The sequence below is a fragment of the Mustela putorius genome, unplaced genomic scaffold (genome assembly GCF_011764305.1).
Source record: "Mustela putorius furo isolate JIRA1106 unplaced genomic scaffold, ASM1176430v1.1 tig00003898_pilon_pilon_pilon, whole genome shotgun sequence".
In the NCBI taxonomy this organism is placed as follows: Eukaryota; Metazoa; Chordata; class Mammalia; order Carnivora; family Mustelidae; genus Mustela; species Mustela putorius.
The window spans coordinates 9,343,364-9,366,568 of NW_025422047.1; the positions used below are offsets into that span (position 1 = coordinate 9,343,364).

General features: G+C 39.9%; 2 protein-coding genes across 5 annotated transcripts; one reads left to right on the plus strand and one right to left on the minus strand.

The window, feature by feature from the left end:
- Positions 1-1,849: 1,849 nt before the first annotated feature.
- On the minus strand, positions 1,850-8,245 carry LRRC57 (leucine rich repeat containing 57). The gene is made up of 6 exons (XM_004751205.3): positions 8,134-8,245; positions 7,779-7,884; positions 7,534-7,672; positions 6,709-6,977; positions 3,802-3,987; positions 1,850-3,388 (listed from the first exon to the last, which is right to left on the minus strand). The coding sequence occupies exons 2-6, from the start codon at positions 7,860-7,862 to the stop codon at positions 3,347-3,349; spliced, it is 720 nt and encodes a 239-aa protein (XP_004751262.1). The 5' UTR covers positions 7,863-7,884; positions 8,134-8,245; the 3' UTR covers positions 1,850-3,346.
- A 37-nt stretch (positions 8,246-8,282) lies between these two features.
- HAUS2 (HAUS augmin like complex subunit 2) lies at positions 8,283-22,153 on the plus strand. Of its 4 annotated transcripts, none has more exons than XM_004751202.3 (6): positions 8,283-8,400; positions 15,509-15,601; positions 16,170-16,239; positions 17,977-18,109; positions 19,329-19,437; positions 21,704-22,153. In XM_004751202.3, exons 1-6 carry the CDS (start codon positions 8,308-8,310, stop codon positions 21,911-21,913), a joined length of 708 nt encoding a protein of 235 aa, XP_004751259.1. In that variant the 5' UTR covers positions 8,283-8,307; the 3' UTR covers positions 21,914-22,153. The 4 variants fall into 4 exon arrangements, with proteins under 4 accessions (XP_004751259.1, XP_004751260.1, XP_044923891.1 ...); XM_004751201.3 differs by lacking the exon at positions 8,283-8,400 and adding an exon at positions 8,470-8,637; XM_004751203.3 differs by lacking the exon at positions 15,509-15,601 and having other exon boundaries at positions 8,292-8,400.
- The last annotated feature ends 1,052 nt before the right edge of the window (positions 22,154-23,205 follow it).

Here is a 23,205-nt window from a genome sequence, read left to right on the forward strand (position 1 = left end):
TCCAAGAGAAAGAAAGAAAGGGAAAAAGAAGAGGGATGAGGTCATAGAAGTTAGGTCCATAATGCACAAGAAATACAAGCTGTTGACTTAAAGCCTTCTCTGATTTTCTCTTGTAACATTGTGTGGAAACTTGTTTCCAGTACTTTTGAAAGGTAGTAACTGAAAGTAGTTAACACAAGCTCTAGAGTTTGACCACCTGTTTCAAATTTTGCTTTAGTCATTTACTTGTGTAGTCTTGAGCATAACACTAACCTATAATAAAGGAGTTCAAAAATAGTATCACCCAGTATCACCCAGGGGCACCTGGGTGGCTCCGTGGGTTAAGCCTCTGCCTTTGGCTCAGGTCATAATTCCCAGGGTCCTGGGATTGAGCGCTGCATCTGGCTCTCTGCTTAGCAGGGAGTCTGCTTCTCATCCCCCTCCTCTGCCTACTTGTGATCTCTGTCAAATAAATAAAAAAAATCTTTTAAAAAAATTGTATTGCCCTCAATTTAATTTTTTAACACTAAGCTCCTTCTTCAAGTTTCCAGTCTTATAATAACAGTGGTATTTATCCCCGATAGTTATGCTGTTTCTTTCCTCCTTACTTTTTTTTTTTTTTAATATTATTTATTTGTCAGAAGAGAGAGAGAAAGCGCAAGCATGGGGAGCCAGCAGGCAGAATGAGAAGCAGGCTCCCAATGTGGGACTTGATTCCACAACCCTGGGGTCACGACCTGAGCTGAAGGCAAAGGCTTAACCCACTGAGCCACCCAAGTGTCCCTTCCTTTATCCTTGTTACCACACTTCAACTTAGATCTTTTCATGTCATGTGTGAATTATGAATCTCCTCTTAACCCAAACATTTTGTATTCAATTGCACTTAGAATTAGTTTCTTTAAATATTATTTTCTCTATTAGGTCACTATCTTATCAAAATTCCAGGTTATCCCAGTTACTTTCCTAATCAGATTTGTATTTTTTTTTTCAGATTTATATTTCTCAGATTGATAGTCAAGTTCTTTATTCTCTAGTCATTTGTTTTCATCCTTTTTAATGTATTTGCTCTAAGCCTCCTGTTTTTATATGACTCGCTAACTTCTATTTTAATGCCGTACAGGTGAAATAAATGGCACCGTTTATTGATTGCTTACTCTATCATGGGCACTCTTCTAAAATGCCTTTATGTATCTTTTTACTACATCCTTCTAACCTGAATGGTTGGAGGTATTCTCCATATTACAGATGAGCATAAATTGCTCAAATTCACAAAACTAGTAAATGACAGACTGTGTATTCAAACCAGGATCTTTCTGACTCCAAGGCCCATGATCTTAATATACTACACTGACTTCTAACCAGGCTCTAAAAGAAAGTGGGTAACTTCAGGTTGGTGGCCAAACAAATATGGGTCTCCAGACCCCACACGGGTTAACCAACTTCATTATGTTGGCTCATAGGTGAGTAAATACTTGTGCTTTATAAATCTGGGCATGTTACTTCACATAGTTCAGGCCCACAAGTAGCTCATTTCTAGCAAGAGACAGATGAATATAGTGCTATCATAACAGATGGGGGAGCAATTAATTTGGCTTAGACTTAAAATGAGTTTTAGATAGAAGGAGCACATTTGGTGAGACAGGGCATTCCTGACTGAGCAAACAATGTAAAGGCAATTACAAGGGAGGCGCACACTGTGGGTTTAAGGAGCAGAATAATCTGGTATGACTGGGCAGGTAAAATGAGAGTGAAGAAAGGGTATCTGGAAATAAGGCTGGGTTCAAGTTGTGAAAGCTAGCGGTCACTGATTCTCAGAGATGGGAGATATTTTTAACTCCAAATAATAATTAAATGTCTGGGGACATTTAAGTTATTTAGAAGTTCTGATTTATTAGATGTTAAGCGCTGATTAAAAAAAAAAAAAAAACCTAGAGAAACATTGTCTAGTAGACCAAAAGATTAAGCATTGAAGTTTACAAAAAGCAAAACTCAGTTGCTAAGGATAAACTGGCAGCCCATCCCTCCCCATGGTGAGAAACAGAAAATAACATGGGAAATATGGAATACCCGGATCAGATTTCAAGTAGAGAGATTTATGCATATAAACATGAAGCTGTTATGATCTATTGACTTAATGGTTAAACTAGGTTTATAAAACAAGAACTGACAATACATGCTAAATTGCCCTGGCAAATACAAAATCTATGAACATTAGAGTGGTAGTTTCCAAAATGTTCATGTCAGTAACAACCAGAAGTCATCTACCTTTGTACTTTTAGTTTCTCTTAATAAGCATGGTTCCAGTACTTGCAAGGTATTTATCAGTCACATGAAGGCATTTCAGTACTCCTGCACTTTAACAAGAACATGAAACATTTCTTTCCAATCAGTTTACTTTCAAAGGGCCACATACAAGTTAAAGTTCTGCCTTCTTCCTTTGAAGGATTAACCCTTTTTCCAGCCGAAGTTCATTAAAAATTCTTTATTTAGTGTATTCTTGCATCCAGAGAATAAACTTTATAAACATAGGTTATTTTAAAATATTGTAGCAGTAGTTTTGATAGGTAATTTGATTAGAATTATAAATACAAAAAGGGAAAAGGATTATCAGAAATAAGATTATTTCTAACAAAGCTTCAGGAAAATCTTGATTATGACAACCCTTTGTATCTTACAAGTTTTGCATATATGATTTTAGCTCTTCAGAGCCCCCTACCAATAAGGCACATGCAATAGTAAAAAATTTGCTACTGCAGCCTTGGGGAACATCTCTTAGTGTTGTGTTGGTGCTTTCTCTGACACAGTACACTTTTAATCAAGACAGTCACATATTTATGTACATTCTAACACCCAAGTATAAACACTGCATTTGAACTGATGGACTGAAATAAAATCATAAGCCCTTAGATTAACCATGGTAGCCTCTCACAAATTATTTAAATTTCATAAAAATATGAAATGTTAACACAGGTGGAATGGCAACTGACTTTATGAAAGCGCTCATACACCGAAACTAAACATGAAATTTCAAGCTGTGATATGGAGTGGTTCTGTTACCAAGCAGCATCCTTCATTGTGTAAATAGTAATGAGCTACTGATTTTCTTAAACCCAGACTAATGATGGTTTTGATGATCAACACTGTCCTTTATCCTACCCATGACTCAAAATGGAGGAGACTCACTGTCCCTTGATTTTTTAGCTTGCTTAAGACGAGCCCTGAAAGGAAAAAGATCACAGAAATATTATCTGCAGGAGCATCATCTCCATACTGCAGATAATCCTTGACAACAGGAGCCTCTGAGTCAGCCAGATTGCAAGAGATTCTATGTCAGTGTCCTGTAAGTTTCCCACACTCCTGGAGAACATCATGCAAATTTCTTCTTAGTGGCTGTGAATCTCTCCATGTACTAAAAAATTATAAAAGAAGAATATGGTATTTTGGTATATGAAAATATTAGCCTTTTTTCGAAATTGGGATTTTGTGATTTTTTCCATTTAGGATTTTACTGGCTATGGTCTTTTTCATTTCCTACAAAATCGACCTATTCTAAATGAAGATTTAAAGCACACAGCTTTGGGTTTTTCCCTTATATTTTAAGAGGACACCCATCAAAAGACAAAAATGCTTTATAATAAGCTACTTGGAAGAAAAGTTATCTTGGCACAATACCATTTGGCTAATTTTTAGAATCCACCTCCAAAATGGGGAACAAATCCTGCTGACATAAACAGGATTATACATACACCCTGTAGCTATAAACATTCATGTAGTTTCACCATTGTCCTCTCTGGAACAGTGATGAAGTACACTGATACATACCTTATCATATCCTTCCAGTTCTCGAAGTTTCTTTATTTCAAAAAGGTTGCCTTCCACAGCAAGCAGACATATCTGGGAATCACTGAGAATGCTCTGTGGAAGCATGCTGAGCTCAAGACAGTTCTCTTCCAGGCGAAGAACTTTAAGGCGAGGACAGCAAGAGATCTTTACTGAGATCTGTGATATCTATTGAACAACAAAAGACTCCTATGAAAAAGCAAAAGCACTACTGTATACATATATTTTTTTACTAAATTAAAACAAAAACTTGACCATTTGTCCTAGTTCTTTTACCACCTCCATTTTCTCACCACCTACTCATTCCCAAAGCCTGTGCTATCTAGCTTCTGTTACTCCTCCTCCACTTTTTGGAAAAAAAGATGCTGTTTGAAGGTTACCAGTGGCTTTTTAGAAACAAAAATGTTCTAATAAAAGTACTGTTGATTACAGAAAATTTGAGAGTCAAATAAGTTTAAAGAAAAAAGTTACCTCTAATCTACCACCATAAACGTTTTGGTGCATTTACATTCACTGCCAGTCTTTTATGTGTACATAGTCGCGGTGCTGCTATACTGCCGAAGTCAAGGATTCACTGTACTCACTCCCTATTGGATTTGACTACCATCTACCACTTCTTTGAAACTCCTTCTTGTACCTAAATAGTGGACTTCTCTTTTGAATTACTGCTGATTTTTGGCTCCCCCACCCCTTGTTCCTATGGACATTTTTTTTTTTTAAAGATTTGAGAGAGAGATCACAAGTAGGCAGAGAGTCAGGCAGAGAGAGGGGAAGCAGGCTTCCCACTGAGCAGAAAGCCCAATGAGGGGCTGGATCCCAGGACCCTGAGATCATGACCTGAGCCGAAGGCAGAGGCTCAACCCACTGAGCCACCCAGGTGCCCCCCCATGGACATTTTCAAGCAGCAGTCTAATACTTAATATTGGATCTTTTTCCTAAACTTCCTCCTTAAAAGCTCATCCTTTCTTAAAGCTATCACTTCTGTTAAGACCTGAAAATCTTTATCTACATTCATATTTGCTCATGTCTATTTTTTCCTGTGTGTCTAATTTTTAGTAAAACATTTCGGTTGGGATGAGTCACCATTATGATCAACTCAGTTGATATCCATTTATCCACTCAGTAGCACCACTCTTCTTTTAGGGCCTTGAACAATTAATCTTTGATTCATTCACCTCTTTTGCTCTTTAAATTCTCCAAGTCATCACATTATATTTACTCTGCCTGGTATCTTAGACCATCACCTGGGAACTTTTTACAAATATAAATTGTCAGAGGCGCCTGGGTGGCTCAGTCAGTTCAGCATCCAACTTTTGATTCTGGCTCAAGTCATGATCTTAGGAGCCCCATGTTGGACTCCACATTCATTTGGGAGTCTTCTTGAGATTCTCTCCCTCAGCCCCTCCCCCTTGCTTGTGTGTGCACATGCACGTGTGTTCTCTAAAATAATAAAAATAATTGTTTTAAAGATTTTGTCAGAGTGCACATGTTCACAGGAGAACGGTCAGGCTGAGGGAGAAGCAGGCTCCCTGCTGAGCAAAGAGCCTAATTTGGGACTCAATCCCAGGATGCGGGGATCATCACCTGAGCCAAAGGCTGACACTTAACAAACTGAGCCACCCAAGATTCCCAATAAAAGTCTTTTTTAAAAATGTAAATTCTCGGACCCTACTCCAGACCTAATGAATCACAAATGTGGAGGGTGGGGACCCAGTGATGTCTTCACAAGCTCTTCTGGTTAACGTGGTGCACACTAAAATCAGAACCAGTGATAATAGGGCAGCAGCGTAGGTGAATGGGGTGATTGAAATGTTTATCTTTGTGGTTCAATATGGTTGCCACATACAGCTTTTGAGCACTTGAAATATAGCTAGTGGCAAAAATGGATCTTAATTTTTAAATCTAATTTTTTTTAATTTTTTATTTTTTTATAAATATATAATGTATTTTTAGCCCCAGGGGTCTGTGAATCACCAGGTTTACACACTTCACAGCTCTCACCATAGCACATTTAAATCCAAATTTGAACACCCATGTGTGGTGGTTGTATTGGACTATGCAAATCTAGAATTGTATGCAGTAAAAAGGCCACTTAGTCTCACTATGTTTAATGTTTCATCATTTAAGCCTTACATCTTGACCAAGGATTATTTCTCCAGATACTTATTAACCAAAGAGCTTCCAAAGTAATGGAAACCAATTTCAATTATTTCAATTAAAGCTATCCAACAATGAAATGGGCCAGAAAGCCTGTCAGTTATGAATTTTCAGTAAAATCAGGACATGCTTGAGAAAGAGGTCAATAAAGGGACAATGAATTATCTGTCTTGTCCAACTCCAAGAACTTATGAGTTAAAGCCTCTTTTCCAGGGGCGCCTGGGTGGCTCAGTGGGTTAAAGCCTCTGCCTTCAACTTGGGTCATGATCCCAGGGTCCAGGGATGGAGCCCCGCATTGGGCTCTCTGCTCAGCAGGGAGCCTGTCTCCCCTCCTCTCTCTCTGCCTGCCTCTCTGCCTACTTGTGATCTCAGTCAAATAAATAAAATCTTTTAAAAAAAAAGCCTCTTTCCCACTCTACCTGACATAGCTCCCTGCAAGATGATGAGGCATATTTGAAGAGGCTCTGAATTCTTCAAGATTTGTGATATAGTTTAACTTTTGAAATTATCCTACCCCATTACCCATCCCACTCTCCTGAAAACACCTATGCAACACACACACAGTGTCTCAACTAATTCTATAGCACTTTGAGCTTTGAAATAGTCCAGCCCATTGACTTTACTGCTCATCTAGCCTCTGATACCCAGCTCCATGACTACAGTTTAGAGAAGAACGGATTACAGAAGACTGTAAACCCACATGATCTAAGAAAAAACCCTTAAGCTCTAGACCTGGTTCTGGTTGAGATTGAGTTCGATGACCTGAAGCTCCCCTACTATGTCAGGTATGCTCCGAATCTGATTCTTGGAGAGATCCACCACATCCAAGTGCCGGAGGCTACAGAGTTGTGGTGGTAGTGCTCGAAGCTCGTTCCCAGAGAGGCTCAGGGTCTTGAGGGCTGCCAGTTGCCCAAAGGTAGATGGTAGCTCTCTCAAGTGGTTGTTGTTCAAGCTTAGCATCTCTAATTTTTTCAGATTGCATAACTCCTCAGGAAGAACAGCTGGCAAAGAAAAAAAATTAAAAACCTAAATGATACAGCTGAGACACACTTTAGACAAAGTCTAGAAAAACTACATGGCCACCTTATATGCCTCCTATCAATAAAAATCAATTAAATTCCAACATTTTGTGCCATTTTTAAGTATTGCATTTTACCAACATAGTCTTCAGAAAGTGAGGGTGCCATCAAAATACAGGAAAGCATTTATGTATATATTGGGCTCCTTTTATAAAAGGACCTCTGCAGAATCCGACAGCAATTTTGTGGGATTTGTTAGGCTCCCCCTTCCCACTCCATCCCCTTTTTTAAATTTGCAAAATTAGCTCTGTTTACATTACATCCCAAAGATGGTCTTCCCTTTCAAGTCCAAATTAAGCCAGTACCAATCATTACACACCAGAGGAGGCGTGTAGATGTAATTACGAGATCGCTTCAAGCACTCTGTGTCTTGAGCTCTCAGAGCGGTTTCATAACAACAAAAATCAGCTTGTAAGAGAAAACCACCCTTCTTAACAGCTGATCACTAGCAAATGCTTCCCAGGCGCAAAAGCCGTACTCAGTTTGTTGTTGTTCAAGGAGAGGCTCTTCAGCACAGTGAACTTCCCTATAATCATAGGCGGTAGGCTCTCGATCTTGTTGTTGGACAAGTCGATGGTCCTTAGATTGCTGGTCAGCTTCTGCAGCTCTGAGGGGAACTGGAGAAAGGGGTTCACAGCGCGAAGAATCCCTCACCGATTAACTTCGCCACCCCCGCAGTCCCTCTCCCTTTAATTTCCCTGGTCCGTCCCCTCCCAGTCTCACCTCGGTCAGTCCACGGTCCTTAAGCTGAAAGACACCAGTTTTCTGCGCGGTTTCCACATGAGCGCGGAGGGCACTGTTTCCCATCCTAGGACCGCGGCTCAGGTGCCTGCAGGAAGGAAGCGCAGCTGTCACCGCTCAGTCCAGGCACCCAGCCACCCCATCCGCTTCTCGGCTGGGTCTTTTGGCCAAGCTGTCACCTCCTGCCGACTCCTAGATCTTGGGGACCAACTAAAAGTGGCAAGGAAGAAAGGGAAGAACAGCCCGACCACCACGCCCAACAAGTTTTACAGCTGTTCTGAGGCCTGATGCCGCTAAAGCCTACAAATGATCAGGGAGCGCGGGACTCGTCTCCTACCCCTCAGCTCACAGCCGGCTCAGCAAGGGAAGACCCGCGGCCCGCGCTCGCCCGGGATGAGCTCCCCGGGCTTCCACCCGGGCGGAAACGCCCGGTGACGTCATCGATCCGCGCTGCGCGGTCGCTCTGCGTTCCACTCACTCATCGCGGGAGCCGGGGAGGTGGGTCCCAGCCATGGCTGCTGCGAACCCTTGGGATGCCGCGTCCGCTCCGAGTGCTGCCGGGCTACTGCTGGGCCATTTAGTTGCTTCAGGGGTGGTCACTCAGGTGCGTGGACGGCGATGGCGTCATTAAGGGGGTGCCGGCGGTGGAGACAGAAGATGGCTGTGAGGTGGTGGTGCTGGGCGGCGGGCCTATGTGTGAGGGTGCTGGGTGGGGGCTGTGGTGGAGTAGAGGCCAATGGAGGCCCTTCCAGGCAACAGTAGTGACGGTTCTGTAGTGGTTGTGCGAAAGCGGGGCTCCGAGCAGAGGATGTTCCAAGTGTCCGCGGGCGAGTTATCCTCGGTCAGTTCTTTCTCTCTTTTTTTTTTTTTTTTTAAAGCATGTCTTTTTTTTTTTTTTTTTTTTTTTTTTTTTTTTTTTTTTAAGATTTTTATTTATGGGGCGCCTGGGTGGCTCAGTGGTTTGGGCTGCTGCCTTCGGCTCGGGTCATGATCTCAGGGTCCTGGGATCGAGCCCCGCATCGGGCTCTGTGCTCTGCGGGAAGCCTGCTTCCCTCTTTCTCTCTCTCTCTCTCTGCCTGCCTCTCTGCCTACTTGTGATCTCTGTCAAATAAATAAATAAAATCTTTTAAAAAAAAAGATTTTTATTTATTCCACAGAGAGAGAGATCACAAGTAGGCAGAGAAGCAGGCAGAGAGAGGAGGAAGCAGGCAGAGAGAGGGGGAAGCAGGCTCCCCGCTGAGCAGAGAGCCAGACGTGGGGCTCGATCCCAGGACTCTGAGATCATGACCTCCTCGGTCAGTTCTTGAGGGATAATAAAGATCAGTCTTCTCCTGCTTTTTCTCACCCAGTGATAGCGCCTCTGTATAGTAATGGGTGCCGGGGTTAGGAAATACGATTAAGTGTTAAACGCTTCCAAACGCTTGTTTGAGGTATTGAAACATATTTGGGGCGGGAGATGCTGGGTACAGGAGAGCTTCAGGAAAAGCACACAACTTTAAAGGCAAAAAAAAAAAAAAAAGAAAGAAAGAAAGAAACATTTTAAAAATGTTGAGAAGTACCAGGAAGACCTTGGAAGGTGAATGCAGGAGGGGAGTAATTATCAGAGAAGAGGCACATTAGTCCCAGCTTTTTAGTTGTAGTTTTAGGTTCCGCAAGAAGAACATGTTAATATGCCAAAGTGAAAGGAGCCAATAGAGGAAGAAATTAAAGATACGCAGGAATAATGGAATCCAAGTGGCAGAAGTGACAAGGGAATGGGGAAAGTGAGATTGAGGGAAAGAAATTTTGAGATAACGAGCAAGTTGAGGGTTTTCACTAAAAAGGAAATAGAAAAGTAGAAAGGTAAAATCATCCGCAGAAATTAGCTGTATGAACATGATGGAAGATATTTAGAAGAGTCATTAGAGAATTGTACCTTACTCTTGTTTTTTAAAAGATAGATAGATTGATAAAAGAGAGAAAGAGGGTGGTGAGGGGCAGAGGGAAAGAATCTCAAGCCAATTCCTTGCTCAACTGAGCAGGAGGTTGGGGCTGCATACCACGACCTTGACATTAAGACCTGATCCGAAATCAGGAGTGGGAGGCTTAACGGACGGAGCCACTCAAATGCCCCTACTGTACACTAATTTTTTTTAAAGATTTTATTTATTTATTTGACAGAGATCACAAGTAGGCAGAGAGGAGGAAGCAGACCCCCTGCCGAGCAGAGAGCCGAATGTGGGGCTCGATCCCAGGACCCTGAGATCATGACCCGAGCCGAAGGCAGAGGATTAACCCACTGAGCCACCCAGGCGCCCCTACTGTACACTAATTTTTAAGATGAAGAATGTAAAGGGGCGCCTCGGTGACTCCATTGGTTAAGCCTCAGACTCTTGACTCTTGATTTCGGCCGAGGGCCTGGGGATGGAGTCCCATGTGGGGCTCCGCGCTCAGCAGGAAGTCTACTTCATGATTTTCTCCTTCTGTCCGTCCTCGCTTGCGCATGGGCGTTCTCTCCCCCCCCATAAAGGTTTTTTTGTTTCGTTAAGAAGAGCAAGAAATTTACCCAAGGTCACTCAACCAGTGAAACAGATCACAGTGCTCTCCCTTTTCTGACACATTGTATCATCTCTGGGATGAACTGTGATAGGTGATACTATGACACTATCTTGAAAAAGTTTAAACTTCTGATGAAGAATTCCTGTAGATTAACGGAGGTTCTAGTAACCAGATCTTAAGGATTGGGGGTGGGAGGGGGTACAAATAAATGCATTGGAAAGTAGGCAGAACATAACTACAAAACTCCACCAGTTCTCACCTTCTCTTACCTCCTGTTTTCTTCCTACCAAATCGCCTGGTAGTCTCACATTGTTTAGTTCTGTAACAAAGTAATTTGGCAAACATACTGTAAGACATTTGGGACTTACCCTCTAGAGTGTATTGGTAGAAGAAATAAACACCTAAGAGAATTTTGACATTGATAAGTCAGGTATTTGTTGGGGTAGAAGTTGTTGTGAAGAGCATTGTCTAGTGTCCTTTAAGTAGCACTAACTGGACAGTTACCTGTTTTGCCTACAGGTAAAAATCTGTTTAAGACCATTTTACAATCTTACTACACAACTAGTCCCAATGAGGAAACCTTACAGATTTGTAGTATGATTTTACTTTAAGCAAACTTTACATATGAGGACCTATTTTTTTTTAAAGATTTTATTTATTTATTTGACAGAGAGATTACAAGTAGGCAGAGAGGCAGGCAGAGAGAGAGAGGAGGAAGCAGGCTCCCTGCTGAGCAGAGAGCCCGATTCGGGACTCTGAGCTGAAGGCAGCGGCTTAACCCACTGAGCCACCCAGGCGCCCCAAGACCTATTTTTATTAGGAGGATTTAGCATTGGTTCTTTCAAAACGATGTTATATGATCTCTTTAGCCTATCCCTTAAGTGCACATCATCCCATGTACATTAAAAAAATCAAGTGATGCTTGAAATTGTGATAACTCTTCCAGAAAACATAACTTGTTTGTGTTTTGTTTTGATCTATCCATTGGGGAATGATTTAGTGGAAGAAAGTATAGCTAACTCTCTGTGGGATAAATGGGGTATTTGTTTTCGTTTATGCCCTAGGACTACTTTAGTGGCCTTACATCCTAGCTATTTTTCTGGCAAGCTTTAGTGAGTTATGGTAGGTCGATTGAATACATACACATACACTATATAGAGATATATGTAGACATTATTTATATGTATGTTTATACATTTATATATATAAATTTTCTATATAAATTCTGTATAAATATATACATTTATATATATATTATTTTCTCAGTGTGTCCTGCCCACCTCTGCCCTCCCCCACTTTAAAGCCTCTGCTTTTAATTTCTCTGCTATACTGCCTCCCTTTTAATGTCCCTTAGGTAGAATTCAGTATGAAGTAGAAAGGACAAAAAAGAAGAAAGGATGCCCCCAAACACAAGTTTATACATATATGTACTTTGTACACAGTATTATCAGGATTTTTATATTATACATAAAAGTCTTAGATTTCATCTTCTTGTGCCTAGCAACAGAATGAACAGAAATACCTTAAACAGACTCCCTTTATCAGGATCCTTTCATATTGGGTGTCCCTTTACCCTACTGGCATATAAAGTGTATAATATATATTGGCAGTACAACAGTAAAACAGTACAACAGTAAAAACTTTTCTGTAGTCCCCAATCCTTGCCTTTTTTTTCCTTTTTTTAAGATACAAGGTTAAGTCACAATCCTCAAATGTTAGAATTAGAGAAATTTGGCTACTCTTTCTTTCCTCTCCTTTTGTCTTTCCCTTGAATGTTCTCACTTTTCCATTGGTTTCTCTTACATGTTCTTGGCTAAGCTCCATTACCATGCTGTTGAACCTAACAGTTTACTCGTTTGCATGTGTTCAGTTAAGATTAGCATATACGCAGGGAGGGATGAAGAGATACCAGACTACAAGTAAGTTACGATGAGGAATGGGAGATGTTTTACTTTTCATTGATCTTCTGCCTAAGAGCAGAAAGAAGAGTAAAAGAGTTATGCTGATATGATGGGAATTCAGTAGATTAGATTCATCCTCATTTCAGCCATGATACATATTTATAGAATGAAGTTAAACTCGTGCTTTGCTCTCCCAAACCTCGATTTTGCCATCAGTAAAATAACTTGTGTTATCTTCGTCATTTAATGGAATATCTATTGACTTGACTTTATCCCTGGTACCCCATATCAGCCAGGATTTGCCCTTTTTAAAATAGATTTTATTATTTATTTGAGAGAGAGACAAGAGGGGGAGAGAGAGAGAGAGAACATGAGCAGGGTGAGGAGCAGAGGAAGAAGCAGACTCCCTGTTGAGCAGGGACCCTGATGGGAGGTTCAGTCCAATGTAGGGCTGGATCCCAAGGTAGATGCTTAACTGACTGAGCCACCCAGGTGCCTCAGTCGTGGGTTTTTTGGTGGTGAAATACTCATAAAACTTACCATGTTAACCATTCTTAAAGTGTACAATTCAGTGGCATGAAGTACAGTCACAGTGTTGTGCAACTATTTTCATAACATTTTTTTTAATCAACCCCAGTGAAAACCCCCATATTCATTAGTCACTCCCTATTCCTTACTGCCCCCCAGCCTAATTACTTTTATTTTCCATACCATCCCCATTTAAATTTCTAAGATATATATTATATATCATCATGTTACTTCTTTACCATGAAGCCTTGAATTACTCAAATTTCCTGCATTATAATTGCTTGTCATAGCCATCAAGATCTTCTACACTTATGTAGGAAACTACATATTCAGATTCTTCTTCCCCTTCTTTCCACATATATGTTAGTACTAGAAAGCTTTTCCTTCCAATCCATCCTTTAGTCTTCTACAGCCTAACTCAATGAATGCCTATAAAATCTGTTGTCATTGGTCAGCAAATTTTTGCTATTAAGGACCAGAGGGTAAGTATCTGAGGCTTTTAGGTCAATATGGTTGTATCTTGTCTATTGTAGTGTGAAAGAAGCCAGAGGTAATAAGTAAATGAATGGGTGCAGTTGAGTTTATTCTGGATCCTGAAATTTCAATTTCATGTTTTTATTTTTTTCTCCCAGCTTTAAAAAATTAAAAAAACATTCTTAGCTTATGGGCTGTACAGAAATCGGCAGTGGGCTGCATTTAGTTCATAGACTATCCTCTCTCACCCTTTTTCCCATAAGATCTCTAAAGATCTCTAAATGTGCTAATATTCTTGAAAAGAAGAAGAGGATACAGAAATTCATGGATGAAGCCAGGGGATGAACAATATTCTTATTCTGAAGTAACCTGCAATTTAAGGAGGCAATATATGCAAGCAGTATTTTGCATAGAATTAAAGCATAAAAGGAGGGAGTAAGCTTTTTAGAAGAATAATTCCACCTGGACAAAACATTCCTTTAAGAGAATGAGTATGTGAAAAGAGACAGTATGAATGAATTATAGCCAATAGAGGTCATTTAATGAATCAGATAAATGATTCCATGGTGAGAAAATATTTGACTTTAGCCCCAGGAAGGTCAGAGGCTAGGTTTTGTTGATTTGTGTAGAGGCAATTCTCCATCAACCTCAAGCTCATCCTTCTTAACCTTATCAGCTGTTACTAATGCAGTTGTATTGTGCAGAGTACTTGAGGAAATAGGACAAAGTGATTGAGTCTTGTTTGTTTTCTTATTTTTTAAATATTTGGCCAAAAGATTTGTGATAGTGAATATTTAGTGCCTTTTTTTTTTTAAAGATTTTTTTAATTTATTTGTTAGAGAGAGAGGAGCAAGAGCGAGCACAGGCAGACAGAGTGACAGGTAGAGGCATAGGGAGAAGCAGGCTCCCTGCCAAGCAAGGAGCCCGATGTGGGACTGGATCCCAGGACGCTGGGATCATGACTTGGGCTGAAGGCAGCTGCTTAACCAACTGAGCCACCCAGGCGTCCTTATTTAGTGCCTTTTGTTTTAAAGAACATAATTCTTTCTTTCTTTTACTCTTTTTTTTTTTTTTTTAAGATTTATTTAGGAGCACCTGGGTGGCTCATTCAGTTAAGCATCTGCCTTCAGCTGGGGTCATGATCTCAGTGTCCTGGGATCAAGCCCCCTGTTGGGCTCCCTGCTCTCTCTCAAATAAATAAATAAATAAATTTTAAAATTTTTTCTTTAAAGATTTTATTTATTTATTTGACAGAGAGACAGATCACAAGTAGGCAGAGAGGCAGGCAGAGAGAGAGAGGGAAGCAGGCTGGCTGCTGAGCAGAGAGCCCGATGCGAGGCTCGATCCCAGAATCCTGAGATCATGACCTAAGCCGAAGGCAGAGGCTTTAACCCACTGAGCCACCCAGGCGCCCCTAAATAAATAAAATCTTTAAAAAAAAAAAAGTATATTTATTTATTTGGTATGAGAGAGCAGGCACAGACTGAGGTGCAGAGAGGAGGGAGAGGAAGAGGGAAAGAATCCCAGGCAGACTGTACACTGAGCACAGAACATAATGTGGGGCTCAGTCTTAGAACCCCAAGATCACTACCTGAGGCAAAACCTAGAGCCTGCCTGACGCTTAACCCACTTAGCTACTTGGCTGCGCAGATAGTGAGTATTTTAAAAAGAGGAATATACATTGCTACTGTTACTCTCTGTACTTCATTTTTCTTTTCTTTTTTTTTTTTTAAAGATTTTATTTATTTATTTGACAGAGAGAAATCACAAGTAGATGGAGAGGCAGGCAGAGAGAGAGAGGGAAGCAGGCTCCCCGCCGAGCAGAGAGCCCGATGCGGGACCCGATCCCAGGACCCTGAGATCTTGACCTGAGCCGAAGGCAGCGGCTTAAACCACTGAGCCACCCAGGCGCCCCTGTACTTCATTTTTCAAAGGCTGTGTTGGACATAATAAATCCTCATGTTTGGGGCACGTGGGTGGCTCAGTCCTTAAATGTCTGCCTTTGGCTCAGGTCTTGAACCCAGGGTTGTGGGATCGAGCCCCGTGCTGGACACCCTGCTCTGCAGGAAGCTGCCTTCTCCTTCTCCACTCTCCCTGCTTATATTTCCTTTCTCGCTGTCTCTGTGTGTCAAATAAATAAGATCTTAAAAATAAGTAAGTAAGTAGGTAAATAAATAAATAAATCCTCATGTTTTAAGCCTATGGGGGTGCTATTCAAATGCGCACAGAAACTTTGTGACACACTGCTACTTTCTGTTCATTTACCAATAGGAGATGTTAAATATATCCAAGAAATCAGCTTCCTACTTTGCAAACTTCTCCAGACTACAGCAGATCACAGATATTCAAGCTGAAATCTACCAGGTATATTATATTGGACTTTGTACTTTCTTTTTTTTTTTTTTTTAAGATTTTATTTATTTATTCGACAGAGAGAGATCACAAGTAGGCAGAGAGGCAGAGAGAGAGAGGAGGAAGCAGGCTCCCCACCAAGGAGAGAGCCCGATGTGGGGCTCAATCCCAGAACCCTGGGATTATGACCCGAGCCGAAGGCAGAGGCTTTAACCCTCTGAGCCACTCAGGTGCCCCTGGACTTTGTACTTTCTGTTTCTAGTATAGGAAAAAAAAATTAATTGATTCCAGCAGTAGTTCTCTTACACTTGGAACATTGTCTAGCACATAACTGGGTAAGTGTTTACTTCTTTGTAGTAACAGTCATAGTAATAGTTAGTAGTAGTAGCAGTAGCAGCAGTACAGCTTCAACACCAAAATGAAAATCTTCAGTAAATTCCCTGGGCTCATAACAAATCCTCCTCTCCCTGCGCACCCCCCCCCCATATTCATGGGTTAAAGACTATGCCTTTTTTACTAAAGTTTAAGCCTTCAGGCAACATTCTACATGAACTCAATATTATTTTTCTTCTCAATGTAGAAAAACTTGGAAATTGAACTTTTAAGACTAGAAAAAGATACAGCAGATGTTGTTCATCCTTCCTTTTTGGGTAAGTAATTTGATGAAATGGGTAGTCATTGGAATTTCAGTTTTTTCTTGAATTACCTTGGATATGCACCAGGCAATAAAATTACAATATACCATAATTTTTTTAGGTATTAGCCCAAAGCTAATAAAATCTTATATTCTGTGCTCAAATAGAAATTCTGTTGGTTGTAGTGCAAATAGCATTAAAAGTGACCCAGGTCAGGGGGCGCCTGGGTGGCTCAGTGGGTTAAAGCCTCTGCTTTCGGCTCAGGTCAGGATCCCAGGGTCCTGGGATCGAGCCCCACATCGAGCCCCACATCGGGCTCTCTGCTCAGCAGGGAGCCTGCTTCCTCCTCTCTCTCTGTCTGCCTCTCTGCCTACTTGTGATCTCTGTCTGTCAAATAAATAAATAAATCTTTAAAAAAAAAAAAAAAGTGACCCAGGTCAGAGCTCTTCAAATTCAGGAAAGCTTGAAAGACAAAGAAAGGCTGAAGAACTTTCCAGATTACAGGAAACTAGAGGGACTCCACAGCCAAAGTACAATGTGGTCATGGATTGAATACTTGATTACGAATTCATTTTGCTATAAGGGACATTATTGAGTTACTTGGTGAAATGTCAATATGGACTGTATTAAATACTGGTAGTATTGTTCCAATGTTAAATTTTCTGAATTTGATACTTGAATTTACGTAAGATTATGTTCCTTTTTGGGGAAATACATGCTGAAGTTTTAGAGGTGAAAGTTCTTGGTATTGACAACTTACTCTCAAATGGGTCAGCAAAAATACATGTATTGAGTCTGTGAAGAAAGAAAGATGTAGGTAAATGTTAACGGTGGGTCTAGGTGAAATGTATGTGGGAGTTCAATAAAACTCCTCTAAGTTTGAAATTTTTCAAAATAAAAAGAATGATTAAAAAAAAAGAATCAGTTGGAAGCATTAATTGAATTGTGATCAAAATATTGCAATAATCAGAAATAGCTTGAAGACATGTTCATTTTTTTAATTTCATGTAGAATGTTAGAGGCAGAGATGAGAAAAGATTTTATGTGAAGAATATGGCTCTGGCTATAAAAACCTGAATAGATACAGAGTTGAATAATGAAGACAAAGAATTTAGCACTGGATTTGGTTGTCAGCAAGCAAAATAAGAGAAAATCATTGCGGGGCCCCTGGGTGGCTCAGTGGGTTAAGCCTCTGCCTTCAGCTCAGGTCGTGATCTCAGGGTCCTGGGATCCAGTCCTATATCGAGCTGTCTGCTCTGGCAGGGAGCCTGCTTCCTCATCTCTCTCTCTCTCTCTCTCTCTCTCTCTGCCTGTCTGTCTGCCTACTTGTGATCTCTGTCAAATAAATAAATAAAATCTTAAAAAAAAAAAAAAAGAGGGCGCCTGGGTGGCTCAGTGGGTTAAGCCACTGCCTTCTGCTCAGGTCATGATCTCAGGGTCCTGGGATCGAGTCCCGCATCGGGCTCTCTGCTCAGCAGGGAGCCTGCTTCCCTCTCTCTCTTTCTGCCTGCCTCTCCGTCTACTTGTGATTTCTCTCTGTCAAATAAATAAATTCTTTAAAAAAAAAATCCTTTAAAAAAAAATCATTGAAAGTAAACTGGTTTTGATATTAAAGATAGCAAAGGGGAGATACTTAGGGGGAAATGGATTAATTTTTGACATTGGTAGTGTCAAACCAAAGCAAAAAAAATTATTAGTGATTTTAAAACTTGTCATATTGCTAACTGTAATTATGGTTTCTGGTTTGTATAGCTCAGAAGTGTCATACTCTGCAAAGCATGAATAATCATTTGGAAGCGGTGCTAAAAGAGAAGAGGTCCCTCAGGCAAAGACTGTTGAAACCCACGTGCCAGGAAAACTTGCCTATTGAAGCTGTTTATCACAGGTTAAACTAAAGAGTTGAAATTAGTGGTTACACATATTTCTTGAGGGTTTAGTTTTTTGTTGTTGTTGTTTAGTAGTTATTTCATAGCATAATTTATTAAACAATATATAGTGATTATATCTGTTATCATTATTTTTAATGCTGATACATACAATCAGAAAAAAAATCTTCTGCTTTTAAAGAGTTAAGCTGTGGTGAAGAGAAAGGCATTCTTTTTGCCCACTGTATTTTGGGAATGATATAATGAATTCAATGAAAGAAATTAGATCAATAACATCTAGTAAGATGGATAAAAATTATTTTTATCATGTATAGACCATTTTCTATGAAGTAAGCTTATTGTTGTGTTAATCGTACCTATATGTAAAAATTCTCTTAGGGAGTGTAGGCAGAGAGAGATGAAAACCATGTCAGCTAAAAGAAAAAAAAACATGAGTTCTGCTCTCATTTCTGCTGTTTGTACGCCTCAAAACCTTGGGCAAATGATTTGTTTTAGCCTCAGTTTCCCAGTCCATAGAGTGGGGATGCTTTCTGTTCCTCTTTTCCTCATACAAGTATAATAAAAACAACAGTAAAGAAGCAAACATTTGGGAATCTGATTGCTAACTTTCTCCATCAGTGCCTCACTAGCTGACCCTTAGCAAATCAGTACCTCTCTCTTAAATGTCAGATTTGTTATCTTGTAGTAAAAGAATAGATGTAAAAAGCCCATTCTTGTGGATATATTCAGTTATCTATTCAGTATAGTAAAATACCATTAATGTATATATTATACATTATATATATCAGAAGAACTGAGTAATGATTTTAAAGCATTTTGCAAATGTGAAGATTCAAAGTGGTTTTAGGTGTAGATAGTTTTAGTCAAGTACATTTATCTTTATTATCTTCACCCTTCATGGAGAATGAGTAGATTGAAATGGAATGAGATTTAATCTAGGAAAATTATATGAGAAAATTACTAACATTAAGTTTTGTCTCATATTAGGTGGGTACCAAATTAGCATTGTCTCTGTTTTTCTGTATGGATGACGAGTTAATTTCTGCTTAAAGTGAAAGAAAATGATATTTTTATCATTGGTATTTCCATGAATGCAGAAAGGTTATTACTGGCTCACTGGGTTGATTGTAGTTCTCTTATATTAAAAGTCCTGATTGAAAAGAAAAAAAAAGGAACACAAACTAAAAAAAATAGTTGACTTTTTTCTCTCTCTTTTAGCTGTATGGTACATTTGCTGGAATTGGCAGTAACTTTCATTGAAAGATTAGAAAACCATCTTGAAACAATTAAAAATATCCCTCATTTAGATGAAAATCTAAAGAAAATGGTGAGTATTAACAGTAGCATTTAAGTATCTCAGCTACTTCACATTACATTTGGCTGTCTTTAGTTCTTTTATACTAGAATCTCAAATGTGTGATTGCTTTAACCTTTTTTTTTTTTTTTTTTTGAGAGGGAGAAGGTGGGGAGGGGCAGAGAAAGAATCTTAAGCAGGCTCCACACCCAGTGCAGAGCCTGATGGCAGGATTTGATCTCACAAACCTGTAATCCTGACCTGAGCCAAAATCAAGAGTTGGACACTTAACCAACTGAGCCACTCAGGCACCCCTTTGTTTAACTTTTTGATAGCTAATATTCTAAATGACTTATTTTTTAAAATTAAAGTGTCTTTTTAGAGCTTTTTTAGAAGTCATTTTACATTGTTTTATTCTAATATTTAATAAATATGTGTTATCTTTATTGTTCAAGGGGTTATGCCATAATTATCAGGAGAGAGAAACAGATATGACAAGTCCCTGCCCTCAAATTCTCAAGGTTTAGTGAGCTCTAAAATACTATCCGTTTTATAATATTATTTTTGTGCAGTGGATATAGTAGAGAATTACAAAGAAGGTCCTGTATATTAAGCAAAGAAAATGGAGGGATTGTTTCTACTTTAGGGAGATAGGGAGTAGAATGGGGGTAAGAATGCTTCAGTAAAGTTTTTATTTTATTTTATTTTTTTAAAAGATTTTATTTATTTATTAGAGAGAGAGAGAACACAAGCAAGAGGGAGAGGGAGAAGCAGACTCCCCACTGAGCAGGGAGCCCAGTTTGGGGCTTGATCCCAGAACCCTGGGATCATAACCTGAGCTGAAGACATATGCTATCCAGCTGCCCCTTCAGTAAAGTTTTACATAGTAGTTAGTAGTTAGTAGTGAGCTGAAGCTTGAAAAATCAATGAAATTTGTATCAAAAAGAATAGTTTGGTCCAAAGCAGCAATGTGAGGAAAGACATGAAAATTAGCATTGGCAGTTTGGGGGAAGAGTGGTACTCCACTTTGGCTGATCCTTAAAGGTATTGAAAGGGAGATTAAATCATGGTTAATTTATGGAATGCCTTGAAAACCAGACTAAGAAGTTGAGACTTTTGAATACTGGGGAACATTCAACAGTTTAAATGGTTGTTTGGTTTGGTTTGTTTTTAGAGAAGGGCACAGACGAGTGATGACTTGATCAGAATTACACTTTAATGGAGACAATATTGGGTAGAAGACACTGAGTCACTCAGAGTATGGGCAGAGAGCTCAGCAGCACCTGGAAGCTTGTTAGAAATGCAGAATTGCAGACTTCATTCACCTTAGACATTCAGATTCTGAATCTATAATTTATTAAGTTCCTCAGGTGATTCCTACACCCATTAAAGTTTGATAAACTGTAGGTTAGAGGACTAGGCAAATGAACCAAAGGCAGAGAAACTTGGAGAATAAATACAAGCATTCAGATAAAAGATTTAAAGCATAGGAAAACAAAAGATTATATAGACTTTGAGATTTGGGACATCAAATTTCTAGAATGTGTCTACTCTTTGGACAAGAGACACATCCAAAGTAACGAAGTAACTAGCCTTGGTGACTTGAGGGTGAGTAGGATCAAGAAATCAAAAAAGCTAATGACCTTGTTTTCTCACGCGCCTTCCACAGAAAGTAAATCTTCAATCATTGTTGAATTGCAATAAAATCAAGTTTGTGATACTGAATGTACACTCAGAGATACTCAGTAGACAAATATGGGACTGAATTTTAGGAAGGGGGTAGGTTTTACAATACAGATTATGGGTCATTTGCTTTGAGGTGATAATTGAAGACAAAGAAGAGGTGAATTTATAAAGAAAAAGCATGTTCTGTAATAAGTGGGGAGGACACAGTTTTTTAGGTGAATTTATAAAGAAAAAGCATGTTCTGTAATAAGTAGGGAGGATACAATTTTTTTTTTAAGATTTTATTTATTTATTTAACAGACAGAGATCACAAGTAGGCAGAGAGGCAGGCAGAGAGAAGGGAGGGGGAAAAGCAGGCTCCCCACTGAGCAGAGAGCCTGATGTGGGGCTTAATCCCAGGACCCTGGGATCATGACCCGAGCCAAAGGCAGAGGCTTTAACCCACTGAGCCACCAGGCGCCCCAGGAGGACACAATTTTAAGAAGCCTTTGTATTAAGGGGGTAGAAAAGGTCAGGTGTGAACTTTTGGTATCATAACCATTTATGATATAATAATGATATATTGATGACAAATGTAATTTCTCCTCTTTTCCCCTTCTTTCAAACACTACAGAGTATGGCTTTAGCAAAAATGGATATGTTGGTGACTGAGACAGAAGAACTGGCAGAGAATATACTCAAGTGGCGAGAACAACAAAAGGAAGTTTCCTCTTCTATCCCCAAAATACTAGCAGAAGAAAATTATCTGCATAAACATGATGTTGTAATGCCTTCTTTACCTTTTACTTCTAAAGTTCATGTCCAAACTGTTAATGCCAAGTGACTTGTCAATTTTATTTTTGCCTAATTGTATGTATTATGTGAAGTCTATTTCTAACCAGTTGTAATATGGGCATGTATAAGCTCTGCTGCTAGCAGTACTGAAAGAGCCCTCTTTATATTGAAGCAGTAAGAGTCCAAGTTCATTGAGACCAAATTGAGTTTTCCTTTGTTTTTTATATATTTTCATTGTACCTTACAGTAAAACTCTTGAAAATCAAATATAACTATGAGTTTATTAACATGAGTGCATTAGCCATTTCTCAGACAGCAACTCTATTTATGTCTTCTTTTTAAATGCTTGTTTCTGAATTTTGAAGAGTCTTCTTGCAAGTGAAAGTATGTCAATTTTTCCTGTGGGATAGTTACTGAATGTATAGAAAAGAGCAAACATAACAGGCCTAACTGCTGTCCTTTGAAAGGCTTGCTTACAAAGTTGGTCCTTGCCTGGCTTCTGGGAATTTAGATTTCACTAGAGTTCCTTCCACTGTCACTGATAAGAGCACTCACTGTGACTGAAGTGTTTGTACAGTGTGGCTTGTGCTGAGCACCTTTCCTTCTGGGAGTCTAGAATTTTGGTCCATGGTAGAAGATAGCTATGTGGCTAGTCCGTGATAATAACCCTCGGTGCTGCATTTCTTTTTTTCTTTTTTTCTTTTTTTTTAAGAGTTTATTTATTTATGTGACAGACAGAGATTACAAGTAGGCAGAGAGGCAGACAGAGAGCGAGCAAGGGAAGCAGACTCCCTGCTGAGCAGAGAGCTCATCCCAGGATGCTGGGATCATGACCTGAGCAGAAGGCAGAGGCTTTAATCCCCTGAGCCACCCAGGCACCCCTTGGCACTGCATTTCTTTCTTTCTTTCATTCTTTTTTTTTTTAAGATTTTATTTATTTGTCAGAGAGAGAGAGGGAGAGCGAGCGAGCACAGGCAGAGACAGAGGGAGAGAAGCAGGCTCCCCCCTGAGCAAGGAGCCCGATGTGGGACTCGATCCCAGGACGCTGGGATCATGACCCGAGCCAAAGGCAGCTGCTTAACCAACTGAGCCACCCAGGCGTCCCTCTTCCTTTCATTCTTTTTTTTTTTTTTTTTTTTTTTTTTTAAGATTCTATTCATCTATCTGACAGACAGAGATCACAAATGGGCAGAGAGGCAGGCAGAGAGAGGGGGGGAAGCAGGCTCCCTGCTGAGCAGAGAGCCTGATGCAGAGCTCGATCCCAGGTTTCTGGGATCGTGACCCGAGCTCAAGGCAGAGGCTTTAACCCACTGAGCCACCCAGGTGCCCCTGCCCTGCATT